This window comes from Nyctibius grandis, chromosome Z (assembly GCF_013368605.1).
Source record: "Nyctibius grandis isolate bNycGra1 chromosome Z, bNycGra1.pri, whole genome shotgun sequence".
Lineage (NCBI taxonomy): Eukaryota > Metazoa > Chordata > Aves > Nyctibiiformes > Nyctibiidae > Nyctibius > Nyctibius grandis.
In genome coordinates this window covers 56,227,639-56,240,889 of record NC_090695.1, presented here as the reverse complement: position 1 = coordinate 56,240,889, position 13,251 = coordinate 56,227,639, and the positions used below count along the sequence as shown (strand labels likewise).

The following is a 13,251-nucleotide window of genomic DNA, read 5'->3' as shown; positions in this document are numbered from 1 at the left end:
GAATGTATAAGTACTCTAAATCTGTTGGACAGATGGGAAAGTGATTTTGAAATGCATAGTTTAAGTTTACTTACAATAAGGATAGCCTAAATGGCCCCCAAATGTAGTTCTTGTTACAAGGATTAGTTGGTGTATCTGTTTTGTTTTTTTTTAGTAAATTCACAGAAATTCAATAATACTTTTTCCATCCAAACAAGTAAGTTGTTCCAAAATACTATTCAAGTGATCAGCAAGTCCTGATTCTATGAAAAATAGCAGATAGTATGCTTTTTATTTCTGTATCGGATTTGGGTAGCTGTCAGATCAATCTGTCATTATGGTTATACTGTGAACTCTGTTAGAGAGAAATACAAGGGGTGAATTTTACAAGGGTTGTTAGATGCGGTTGAGAAGTAGTCAGGAATAGTGTGTGCCAAGTGATCGCAGATTGTAAGGTACTGCTCTGCTGAAAAGAGTTTGCATCTTCTTTAAAGAAAAAATTATTGCTGAATTTTGGTGATGGAGTATTTAAGTTGTTCTCCCTGTAGCAGCTGCAGGTAAGACACATCATAAAATGATTTAGCTGTATTTTAAGGGTCCAGAAAGAAATATGGGACAGATGTGTATGATATAAACCCTGGCCATTTTTATCTATTGCCAAAACTTGGAAAATCTGTTTCCAAAAGATTATTCTTTCAAGGATCCTTAGTCAAAGTACACTTTTTGTCTTCTGGAAGGACCCTTTAAAATACACCTTTTTTAGTGCTTCTATATGTTGTTCAGACCTTTTTGTGCTAGAGAAGAATTTCTGTAAAGCTGAGAAAACCTTCCTTAAGGACTACTTAAATTTTTTTGTGTGTGTGTGTGTTGTAACGGCTGCTGCAGTAGTGGAGGGGGCAAGAGGTGTGGAAAGTAGCATTTTGGGAGCATGGAAAGTAGTGTTTTGGAGGAGGATACAAATACCTTTCTGAAGAGAAACCTCTGTATCTAGCAGAATTTGTTCTCCTTCTTCTAAGGAATCAAGTCTTTGCTCTGGTAAAGTGAACACTTCGCAAACTTGGGACACAGCTGCTCTGTGATCTGTAGTGTGTTTTTCTTATAATGAAAGTGGCTTTTTCTAGCCTTTTCTCTGCGCTCTAAGAATGCAGAGTAAGAGACATGAGGAAATCAAGAAAAGAAATGAAAGAAGAAATGAAAGCAATAGAAAGACTAAGGAATGTGTAAGGAGAAGGGCCTGAGAATAGAAAGGTGTTAGGGAAGAAACAATGAAACATAACTGAAGGCATTGCATTGACCAGCAAGGAGAAAAGTTTCACAAATGGGAAAGCAGGGAGGAAAGAAGCCAAAGACTGTCAGGAAGGAGAAGAAAAATAAGATCTAAGCTGAGAGGAATGACAAAAAGCAAGGCTAGGATCCCTTTGGCAGCAGAATGTAAAAATAATGAGAAGTTATCAGAGGAGTGACTTCTGCAGTGTTTTAATCAGAACTTTGGAATGTTACCCATGTTATGCTTAACTTATGTACAGAACCAAGAATGTCAGAAGGTTACAAAGAGGGCATTTGTAAGGCTAAAAGTAATTAGGAAGTTTAACAACTGTTCAGAAATAGTATACAAATAGCATATAAAACATCACTAGGAATGCAATTTTCTTAGAAGCATTTTATTTTTTACTTACAATATCAACATTATAAGTACTAATTAGCTCTGTTCTCATTAGCTTGTTTATCATAAGAACCTTTGATATTCAGTGAAAACAGCCTTATTTAGTACAACTATTGGAAAAGACAAGATGTGTAGAAAATCAGACAGATTATACCCTTAAACTGAACTCCCTACTGAAATGTTTTTCATACTTTTGCCTAAAATCCTTTCTGTTTGTTAAAGTGCAACAAGGATTTAATTTTCTTTTAGCTTTATCATAGCCTTTTTTCTCAAAATTTTTCAGTGTGTTTACTTTATTGTCATTTTTCTGTTTGCTATTACTTAGGTTGCAGAAACCATCATATGAATTGTTTTCAAGTTTATTTGTAGTATTTACAATTTTACAGTGTTAAAAGATTCCTTCATGTAAGAATTTCAGTTATGTTTAACTTCTGAAAAAGGTGCTAGACTTACAGGTAAAGAATCTCTGGAAGGAAACTAAACCTTCAGTCTTATGAATTAAAACAAAGCACATTTCTAAAAGTCTGTCTGGGAAGTTTTTCATCCTTCATTATCCTCTGTGAAGAACATGTAAGAACAAAATGTATAGATGTGTTCTTGTCAGTTTAATATCAGGTTTTTTGGTAGTTTTGCTTTCAGAGACCTGGAGAATCTTCAAGGATGGCATATTAGCTGTGAGAACAGCAGAATTAGAGGTTTTGTCTTATTTTTCATTTTCTTTAAAGCCAGAGGAAATAACATTGTGATCACATTTAATTAATAACACCCTTGCCTCAACCTTGTGATTCAATTTTATATAGTTCTTTCTGAGCTAACTTACATCTACCTAGTGTGCGTATATATGTGTATGTATATATATGTGGGGGAATGAAGAATGAACAGGAGATAAATATGTGTGTGTATTGTTTACCAAGGATGAATGCTTTTAAGTTCCAGCAGTACCAGCGTTAAGAAGTACTTCACTTCTACTTAATAGCCAGGAAACAGTGTTCAACGTCATGACCTGGTATGATGGCTGGCCATGTAAGCAAGAAAAGAGTTGGTTGCTTGGGTTTTTCCCGTTTTTAAAAAACGTTTGGGTTTGTGCGTTAAAGAAAGTGCATGACAGTTTAAGGATTTTGTAATGGAGATGGACATTGCTGATTTGAGACATAATTGATTTTTTAATCTTAAGTGAGAGATGGATAGATCGCAGTAGTTTGAAGGGTGATGAAATCAGTGACCAGAAGTTTGTTTAATGTAATAATGGAAGGATGCAAAGAACAGCATAGTTGAGGGCACGTTAGGAATGCATTCTGTTATTTCATTCTTCACAGACGTAATCGGGGAAAAATTATGGTAAGTGTGCAAAAAAAATAGTTGAAGTAATTCAGGAGCAGGACAAGAGCTGCAGCGATGCTTCTAACTGTACAGATGGATAGAAAAGACCACATCTTGAGAGTTCAGAAACTCTTGGAAAAATTATTATTTATTTAGGTTACATGTAAAGTGGACCTAAAGGTAACCTAGTGTAGGCTTTGAGCAATCAGTGAAGCAAACTTTGGTCTATTGGCAGTGTCCCATCAGGTAGAGATACAGTGACAAATTACAACAAAGTGGTTAATCTGTGTTAACTACTTTAGGTAATTTCTAGTAGTTTGAAATATAGGTGAGAAAACCAAGGCTTTATACAGCTTTTATGGGAAGACACTAGAGAGAGGTAAATGCTTGCTTCTGAGTTGAAGTGTTCTCTAATATAATGTTTCTTGTGGTTTCACTTCTGAGTGTCTTTCATCTTTGACCATTGAACCATGCTAATGTTTACAATAATATTGAGACTTGAAAGGAAAATTCTGCATCTAAGAGACTGATGTAGTGCATGAATCTGTAAAACAGAATCAGTTATTCTTGAAAGGCAAAAGTTCCAAGTGTTTCTTATAGACAAAATAGATTTAAAGTGAAGTTCTGGAAGCAGTATGAACTTAAAATGTATTTACTATGCAGCTTCATTTTTATGTTATTTGTTTTGGTTTTAAGGTTGTTATCTTGTTTATAAGTAATAGACTTCCCTATTTAAAAAAAAAAAATTGAAGTGGATTGTGGGGAGGGAAATCTAACCTCTATTTTGAGGACTAAAATTTTTTGTGTTCTTTACTTCATAGCTACAGTTGGGTCAGTGTTTAGTGGCCAAGTCAAATTTTTAAAATAAGGTAAAACACTTTCAGACAGGGTTTGTCCACTAGGTGAATGCGCATCTGATGCCTTTTTAACTACAATATACTTGCTTTCCTTTCAATTTAAGCTGTAATAGAACAAAGTAGGCGGCATTCATAGTGGAATTTGCACTAAGCAACACTAAAATCACAGCCATTAAGCTTAAGTGCACTAGTAATAAAAAAAGGAATTGCAACTTCTAACACCTTGATCTTGTGTGCAGCTTCTGAGCAGTTATCTTACCTGTAAGAGCAAAATCTCATCCTATTCCTCAAATATTGACAATATGAAAATGAATTGAGCTGTTATATGTACAGCGTACCTTTCAGTTTAGTTTGAGACATGCTACTTGCAGTTTTTACGTAATTGTCACCTATGTGATGCATAAAGACAGAGACAAAACTGAATCCAAAGGTATTTTTTATGTTAACAGTTAATATCAATGCACAGTCTGAAAATCCAAGTTGAGAATGATTTTAAAATTTGTTGTTGTACCTAGTTTAAATTTGAACACATGCACTCACTGACAGCTTGCGTAAATTTAAAAGTTAGTGTATTTTCCTTTTCTTAATCTTTTTTATTTGCATGCTTAGAATTTAGTTTTACATTTTTTTTTCAACAACATATGTTATTTTGCTTTCTTTGCTTTTTATAACATTAACTTGTATGACCTTGATTTCTTCAGACACTTGAGAAACCTTCATTAAGCTCAAATAAAGTTTGAAAAGGAATCTGACACTTTTCAGACTACAGAAACAGAACTGTAACATTTTAGGAAAAGGAGACAGGAAAAAAAGTTAACAGATGGTTTCCCAGAATTTCTACAGCCATCTTTGTAAGTCAGATATTCATAATGACTGGCAATTATAAGGGTGTTTTTGTAAAATGAATTTAGATTCTCATAAAGCAAGTGAGAACCTAATGGTAATATTTTAATGCTAGGCTTTTGCATAAGGAGAGAAGGGCTCTGCATTTTGTTCAGTCTAAGGGTTTTTGAATCCAGTGTTCTCACTGTTCAGGTGAATGTATAGTGAGCAGGTGCATGAACTGCCTAATTCTTTAGGAGAATTTAGTTTACTTAAAGTACAAATGGCAAAATAGATATTACATAGAGTGTACAGGTTAATAGATTTCTTTAAGCTAATTTTATTTGTTTAATAAGTTGCTTTTTGAAATGGGAGTTGTATGTCTCCTCTAAGGCAGTCTATCCTTACTGTAGCATTTTAAGATCAGACCTGTATAGCTCACACATTTGTGAAAATGGTATGTTACTTTGTACTGTCGTATTTTTATTTTAAATCTCTGTTTTCCATCACTGAAGCCTTGCAGGAAGCTTACAAGGTGTAAGACTAGTTGATGAAGTACAGCAGTGATTTTTAATTGTTTGAAGCTAGAAGCAGGCTAAAAAGTACAAGATTAAGGTTTAAAGAACTTGCAGAACTGGGCATGAGGAAAGATGTAAAAACATCAGTTTATTCTTCAGGTAAAATGTGTGTTGCTTTTTGATTTTTAAATTTACATAAATATTTGATTCTTCTCTGCAATTCCAGGGCAGCTGAAATCCTCTACTCCTTGGCTTTGATACAGTCCGGTAAATCTGAGAAAATGAGTGTATTTCCTTCAGTGGATAACTATAAATTGCTCACAGAAGCTAGGAGGAACCTTGGACTCTTTCAGCATCATGATGCTATTACAGGAACATCTAAAGATTGGGTAGTCGTGGATTATGGCACTAGGTAATCTATTATAAATATATAAACTTAAATTTAATTTCCCTTTGCTTTTTTAAACAGAAGTATGTATTTCAGATATAAGTTGTGCTATAGCTAGCAACATACTCAGTACTGAAAATGTAGTGGCGCTCTACACGAGAAGTGGATTTGTTTACCCATGCTCTTCATTTATGAAGTAGTTTTTGATCCTCTGAAGTAAGAACTTGATGTCCCAACAAAATTTCTGAGCTTTCAAAAGAAGCGAAGTAGACACAATACCAAGAGTTCTTTAATAACAGGGCTATTATTTTCTGCAGTAACTGTTGTATAGGAGAACATTTTATATCTGCCTGTGCTAAGCAATGATCAAGAGATGTGCTAATTTAAGCATATATTCCTTGGAAAATCCCACACCCTCTGTAAACTACCTTTCTTCAATGTGGGAAATTTTTTCATGTTGACAGTCTTCTACTTAATTGTCTATTGTTGTTCATTGCTGTTGTATCTGGTGGGTAGTTGCTTTCTCAGTATTGACAAATTCTTCTGCTAACTGCTTTGTGGAACTTTTTTAGAGAACAGTGTATGATATATATATATGTCTGTATGTAGATATATGCTTTAATTATGCATTTGTTCAGAAAATTGTTACGTATTGGAAAGTTAAGCACTAGTAAATTTGATTAAGGTAGGTGATGGTAGACGGTTGATGGTAGAGCATGACTTAAATAAGTTATTGTTTTAAATGTCTCTAAAACACTTTCTTGGTTTAAACTACTGCATTCATGACAAGTATTTTTAAATTCCATAAATTTTTAAATCTTATCTATTAAAGCATATATATAATCAAGGTATAAACGTGCAATGCTCTGGGTTATGAGAGAGTAAAATAAAGGCTTTTTTTACTTTACACATAGAATTACACAACTCTGTTTTAGGAATTTGTAAACCCTGTGTCGATTGAAGCAATGGAAATAATGCTAATAATTTACATTTTTATGTTTCTGTTTGTTTTTCTAATCCTGCTTAAAGGCAACATTGATTTTGTGACCAGCGTTTCAGGCTTGTTTCCACTATAGATACTGGAAATCAAACATATAAAACACAAACTTTCCTAAGATTGGCATTTTGAAAAAGTACTTGATATTTTGAGGGTATACGTCTTGTAGCATAACAGTGGGGTAGAGATGTACCTCATTTTCAGTATGCAAGGTAGGAATATAATGAAATTCAGAATATTTCTGCATTTTGCAGTCTAGTCACCTGTTGCAACTAGTTGTTCTTAATTTCATGCTATATTGATATTAAAAATTACATTTATTTTTCTGTAACACATACTTTGGAGTTCTTTTAATATTTTTAAATGTTGGTGTTATCACATTGAATAAAAACAACTGAAAACTAATTAAGACTGTAAAATTTTTAACAGGCTTTTCCATTCAATAATGAACTTGAAGAAAGTGATAATTGACTCTGCTCATATTCTTATCCTGAAGGATAAAGGTGCTTATAATTATGACACATCAACTCCATTCCTGAAGATGGTGAGCTACCTTTCTTGATTTTCTCGAAAAATGAAATGTGAACTATGTCTTGTCGATACATTTTCAGTGGCCTGGGAAAAGTCAGAATGAAATTTGCTGTTAATACCTGCTCAGAAATCTGCTACTTATCACTATTCATATTAATTGAAGATATTGGAAAGTAAAATGTGAAAACTTCAGCAGTATGCTAAAAAAACCCCACACATCTAAAGTAAATGGGCTTATTTTGTTGCACTTTGTGAATCACATAGTAATGCCAGGTGTTCTAGTTTTCTTGCTTGCATAAATTTGTTTGTGACTTCAGTGACATGCATATGATAAGTGAATATATAATGGTATGCAGTCCTATAATATGACTTTGCTTATTACCCTAATAAATGTAGGAAGAGGAAAATCTCCATCCTGAACATAAGCCTAAGCTGAATTTGCAAGACCAGGTCTAGACAAGACCTTGTGCTTTTTTCCTTAGCTGAAATTATTTGAAACAGGAATCTACTGATGATAAAGTCAGCAACAGGTCCCCACATATAATTTTGAGAACCATTTCACAGTGAAGAACAGCTTGAAGAAACACACTTGCTAATATTGTTTCCTTTCAAAATTCTTAGTCTCTTCACTTTCTGAACAAAAGCTCTCTGCTGTGAGAGCTAGGTAGTCTTAGGAAATCTACCTGTCTAAACTCCTGTCACAGGGAGGAAACAAGATGCTTTAATTTCTTTGTGCATAAACATAGCAGGATTGAGACAGTCTTTATTGTATGATTACCTCACACTTCTAATGTAACTAACATGAAATATTCTGCTGGCTTGGATGTGCCAGATGTGTCATACCTTGAATTACTCCTCTAGTCACATACATTAAAAAAAAAGTTAAAACAGTTCTTTATACATTTTATGACTTTGATACTAATGTATGTGTGCATTCTGCATATATATGCCTGTTGGTGTGTGCTATGTGGGTGTGTGCCACAAATATGTCATTTTGCTCCTGGTTGGAAAGGCTAACAATGTGAACGTGCAGCTTCAGAAAGTAAGAATATTTTGAAGTTGTTCAAGGAATGAAGTTTTCACTTCTGCTCTGAATGATATTGGGGCATGTTACATTTTAAACTTTTATTGCTTCTGTTCTTTATGAGTCTGGATTAATACCACTGGATTGTAGAAGTAGTACTTGCTGTTTAAACTGTGTATGGCCTAGGAGCATACTAAGTCAAACCCACTCTTACCACTGTGAAAGCAGAAATGAAAAAGAAAGTTCTTATTTCAATGTATTTATTATATCTATATAAGACCAAAAAAAAGTGATTATAGAAGTAGATTGATTTATCTGTATGATATACAGTAACTGCAGCATATCATAAGCCTAATATTCCCACAGTACTTGGGTTACCACAGCAAAAGGTTTTTAATGTGGTATTTGTAGAGTGCTAATGAGAGGACTTTAGGATATTTACAAAAAAAACCCTTTTGCAAACCTTGGGCAAGTAGAAAGCTCAAATGCAGTTTTTTCGAAATACCATCATGGTATTTTGGTGGCTGATGGATGCTCACATCAAGAATGGCTCAGAGATGGGCATTCTGAATGAATGCCGAGAGTTGAGAAAGACAAATGATGAAGACTTTAAGATTGAAAACTGATGTTGTCCTTGAGGGGTGAAGAAGGAAAAAAAACCCATGGTCAAAGGAACAGCAAGAGACTGTAGCAGCATTCCAGTAGATAGTAGGTACAACCGGGGAAAATTGCCCTTCATTAAGCCAGAAAAAAAGGAAGCTGGAAATGAGACATGATGGAAGGATTCCAGAATGACACTGCTTGCACTGTGTTTCTGCTATTCTTATTGATTAGCTACACACAAAAGCATCATGGTTTTCACAGCTGATAACTGAATACTTTGTACATCATGTGTAAGTTTTACAGACGCTACATTAGTAAACAAACAAAAACTAGATTGCTTGGAAGACAATACACTGAAAAATAGAAGAAACTTAAGAGATCCCTGGATGATCCAACTCAATAGGATGAGATCCAACCTATAAAAGTAAAGCTATGCAACCATTGCACCATTCCTGTATATTGGTCTTATTTCTTTGAGTGCAGAAAGAAAACTTTCATGTAAGTGGCAATAGTTGGATTTCAAAAACATGATTTTGAGGATGGTTTGGAGTATTCTGAGAAATTGGGAGCTTTGCACTTAAGCTGCAAAGTCTATGGTTGTCACCATTATATGAACCAATAGGAACGTAACTACATCAAGAGCTTGGCTGTTCTCTTACTTAGATTAATGCAATAGTGACTGCAATGGCTTTGCACTACCTTTTCTCACTGGAAGTGAGCCCTGGATCATATTGTATTTAAGAAAAGAGAAAAAGTAGTGAAAAATAAGAATTCATCAATATTGTGAAACGATTCTTCAAGTAGTTTATATAATGTAAAAATCATACACACAATGCAAATTTTTTTTATGTACAATATAAGGCAGCAATGAGATCTGACAGAAGACTAAAGTTAAATCGTTGTGATACGTATACAGGAGTGTAGGGTTTCAGAGAGTAAATTTATAGCAAGAGAAAGTTAATAAATAAATGATAAGTATTTGCAAAATTTGAAGGAAGTTGGCGATTATGGTGTCTTGTATGCAAAAATGAAAACATGGGGTGACAATTTGATAATTGTATGAATAAGAGGTATTTAATGAAAGCGAAAGTTTCTCAATGAATTAGTCAAAGTAAGCCTTTTTGTTTTGTTAATTTGAAGTACTCAGCTTATAAACTTTTGTAGTTTATTGTCCTGTGTAACATGCTAAAACAGGCTTCTGTTTATGGTATGGCTAGGACGGTTTTGTACTTCATAAAGTTTAAGTGTATTCAAAAACAAATTCAAAGATATTCTCTTGTAGGATGATGTTCAGTCTTCCCAAGATTCTTTGCCACGCAAGACAATTATAAAGCTGACATCGCAACCAAGGTAAATAGTTTATGTATTACTTAGTGTCTGTGATTCTTTTAGTAATGTGTGTGTTTTCACTTCCTGGTAGTTTTTATGCCATTTCATTTTCTTTAACTTTTACTCAAAATAAAGGCAACATCTTTTTAAAAATGAAAAAGAAAAAATATAAAAGGTGAAAAGGTAGTTTTCATATTATGCTAATACTATTATGTCTAGCTGAAAGAGGACGCAGCACTTTAAAACTATAGAATTTTCTCACATCCCACTAATTCAGCTGCAGCAAGTAAAGTCGGTTTACTATGTGCTTTTACAGTATTGTAATCCTTAATAAATTATGCCTGAGCGCAGCAGTAGAAAATTCTAATTAAACATAATTACAGCTGGCTCAATTAACACTGTGAGCAAAACCTTAGTTATTATAAGGCCTAAAAATCACAATATATAAATGCTGTATTGTCTTTAAAATTCAAGTAGAAGATAAACTAGGACACTGTTTTCTCTTAACCAACTTTTCATTGTATTAAGAGGGCTTACTACTTTATTTGTATGTACTTATAGAATCTTCTGTTGAAGCTGACATTCTGCTATCCTCATGCATGTTCAGTATCCAACCTGAAATAACTTAAACGTTCATTAAAGGTTGACTAATCCAAATAAAGTGAATAAGACGTATGGATATGAGAGCTGCTATGTGTGTAAACCAAGTAATACAAGGTTTTTGCTTACAGAACAGAAGATATAAAATCCATTTTAAAAGTAGTGAATGCCATTTTTGCTGATGTTAGTGTTTAATTTCTCTAGTTCTAGCAAGTGGCAAGCTAATAAAACTTACTTGCCTAATTCATGAAGGTGTCAGACTATCCAGCAGACTAACTGCTACTGATAAAAAATTCTAATCAGATTCTTTGAAAAAATGAGCAAAGTGTGGTCTTTGTGAGCTTTTGGGGGAAGCTTGTCTCTAGAGCAGTCATGTAGACATACATACTGGTTTGTTTTGGTTTTTTTTTTTAAATAGGAGCTTTATTCTCTTATTGGAGTGCTAGATAGGTGCTAATAGATTATCTTAAACTTGTCCAAGAGGGTCAAAAACTCAGGTGCCTAGCTATTTATTTAACTAAAATCTTTTTGCTTTTTCAAAATATCCCCTCAGATATCTTCACTGGGAAAGGATTGTATATATTGTATATAAACACTTGGCTGGAAGCAAGTTTTAATGTAGATTTTCTTTGCCATTTGATGATAGCTTAATGCTTTTGCTCTCCTTGTTTAGGGTAGCTGTTGAAATTTCCCCCATGCCCCTTCCATCCCCTGATATGCCTTTTGTTTGCATCCGCTGTTCCATTTATCTCTCTGCATAGTATGCTAAGTAAGTTTTTCCCTTTTTGGTGTTTGTGTATTTCAGGCATTTGCTTTTTTTTTTCCCCTCTTAGTTGTACATTAACTAGATAGGCATGTCAAGCTTTTCAATTTTAAAATTAATATTATCCTATCAGTCTTTTGCTGCTGTTCTCTAAACTTGCCTTAACCTACTAAGAAGATAACATTGGTAGATAACTGCTAATTTTAGCTTGTCTGGTATTGTGAAGATGCCATACAGTCATATAAGATGTGGCTCATGTTCCAAAGACTGCGTCATCAGAATTATGGGAGAGAGAATAAAGAGGAAAAAAACGTGAGGGAGAAGGAGAGGAGTTTCCTAAAACTGCCTCGCTCTCACAGCAGAGAGCTTTTGCTCAGGAAGTGAAGAGACTAAGAATTTTGAAAGGAAACAATATTAGCAAGGGTCTCAAAATCATGTGTGGAGATCTGTTGCTGACTTTATCATCGGTAGATTCCTGTTTCAAATAATTTCAAATAATTACAAGGGAATATTGATACTGCTGCCTGAAAACCTGTTTTTTTATAATGGCTTCCTGTTTGGAAACACTTTCAAAGCAATGCTTAAGTGCACACTACTTCATGTTTTCTTTGTTGTTAAAATTTTCATTTGAATATCTGTGCGTTCAATCATTTTCTCATATAAAAATGAGCGTAGTCTTTCTAGGCTTCTACTTTTATCTCTGGTTGTAGTCTGAATCTCCACTAAGATTATTACCATTGTGAAAAGTGGTATGTAAACTGAGACAGTAACTTCGCTTAAATCAGGTACATGAATATTATCACTGTGCATCTTGAGTTTTCTAGGTAACCAGTAAAGATGTGAAATGTTAATTTCAGTAGAATCTTAAACTCAGCTTGATAAATTTATCATTAAGGATTACTGTACTTAAACTTCAGAGTTTGAAGCTTCTAAGACAGAAACTGATTTTTCATTTCAAATTTGGAGGCATCGGCAGCATGAAAATACTGATTCTCATCAAAACTTTATTATTTGGTTATCCTCTATTCGTAGTAGTCTTTATTGTTCATGTGTGTAGCATGAAATCTCTAGATTTCTTTCTGTTAATGTGTTCTAATATACCATTATGTGGGACAGAAATTAAGTCAATGTAACTGGCAAGGTGTTACTTCTCTTTAATTGGCTGAATGTTTAGCTTTTTCTAGTTTTGCATTTCCATGTCAAGATTTTTAAAAATACCTGTATTGTAAATTGATTATTCTTATAAAAGTTTGATTCATATCACCTATGAATTTAGAGGAACACTACTGATCGGAAGCTCATAAGATAATGGTTTTTAATCTGATAAATCACTCATTTTCCTATTTTTTTCTTATTTTACTGAGTTGATGCTACTGGTTTCAAATCTAACCTACTTTTCAACAACAAAGTAGTTGGTAGTATACTTTTGTCTCTCTCATCCAGCCTTTCTTTTTGATGTTTTTTAGTTAAGTGTTCTCTTCATTGCTGTGAAAGTTGTAGTCAATAGTGAAAACTGATCGGACATATTGTACAGGAGAGCCAGTACAACTTGATTACATGGAATAAAAGAAAAGAGGAAAAAAAAAAAAATCTATCTTTCAGTAGTCATTGTTCTAGTACAAAGTAGCTCCAGATTGTTGTGTAGTTGAGAAGTATCTTTCAAACAGCTTCTAAGTAGGTACCACTTTTAATGTATTTGGTATTGTTTACCCCCCCACCTATGCATCTCTTCTCTGTAGTGCTCTGTTGCCATCTTTTTATGAATCTGTAGTCTTGTAAAAGAAGTAATGTGTTAATTTCAATGAAATAGGTATGTAGAGTATTTTAAATCTTTACCTGATTGGTGACTCTGCCACC

General features: G+C 33.8%; 1 protein-coding gene across 2 annotated transcripts in view; it reads left to right on the top strand.

Moving 5' to 3' along the window:
* MAN2A1 (mannosidase alpha class 2A member 1) overlaps positions 1-13,251 on the top strand; it is a 146,875-nt gene that overhangs the window by 63,102 nt on the left and 70,522 nt on the right. For both annotated transcript variants that reach the window (XM_068422413.1, XM_068422414.1), the window contains exons 10-12: positions 5,386-5,571; positions 6,974-7,088; positions 9,985-10,052. In XM_068422413.1, the coding sequence (XP_068278514.1) occupies positions 5,386-5,571; positions 6,974-7,088; positions 9,985-10,052 (369 nt within the window). The remainder of the gene's footprint in view (positions 1-5,385; positions 5,572-6,973; positions 7,089-9,984; positions 10,053-13,251) is intronic.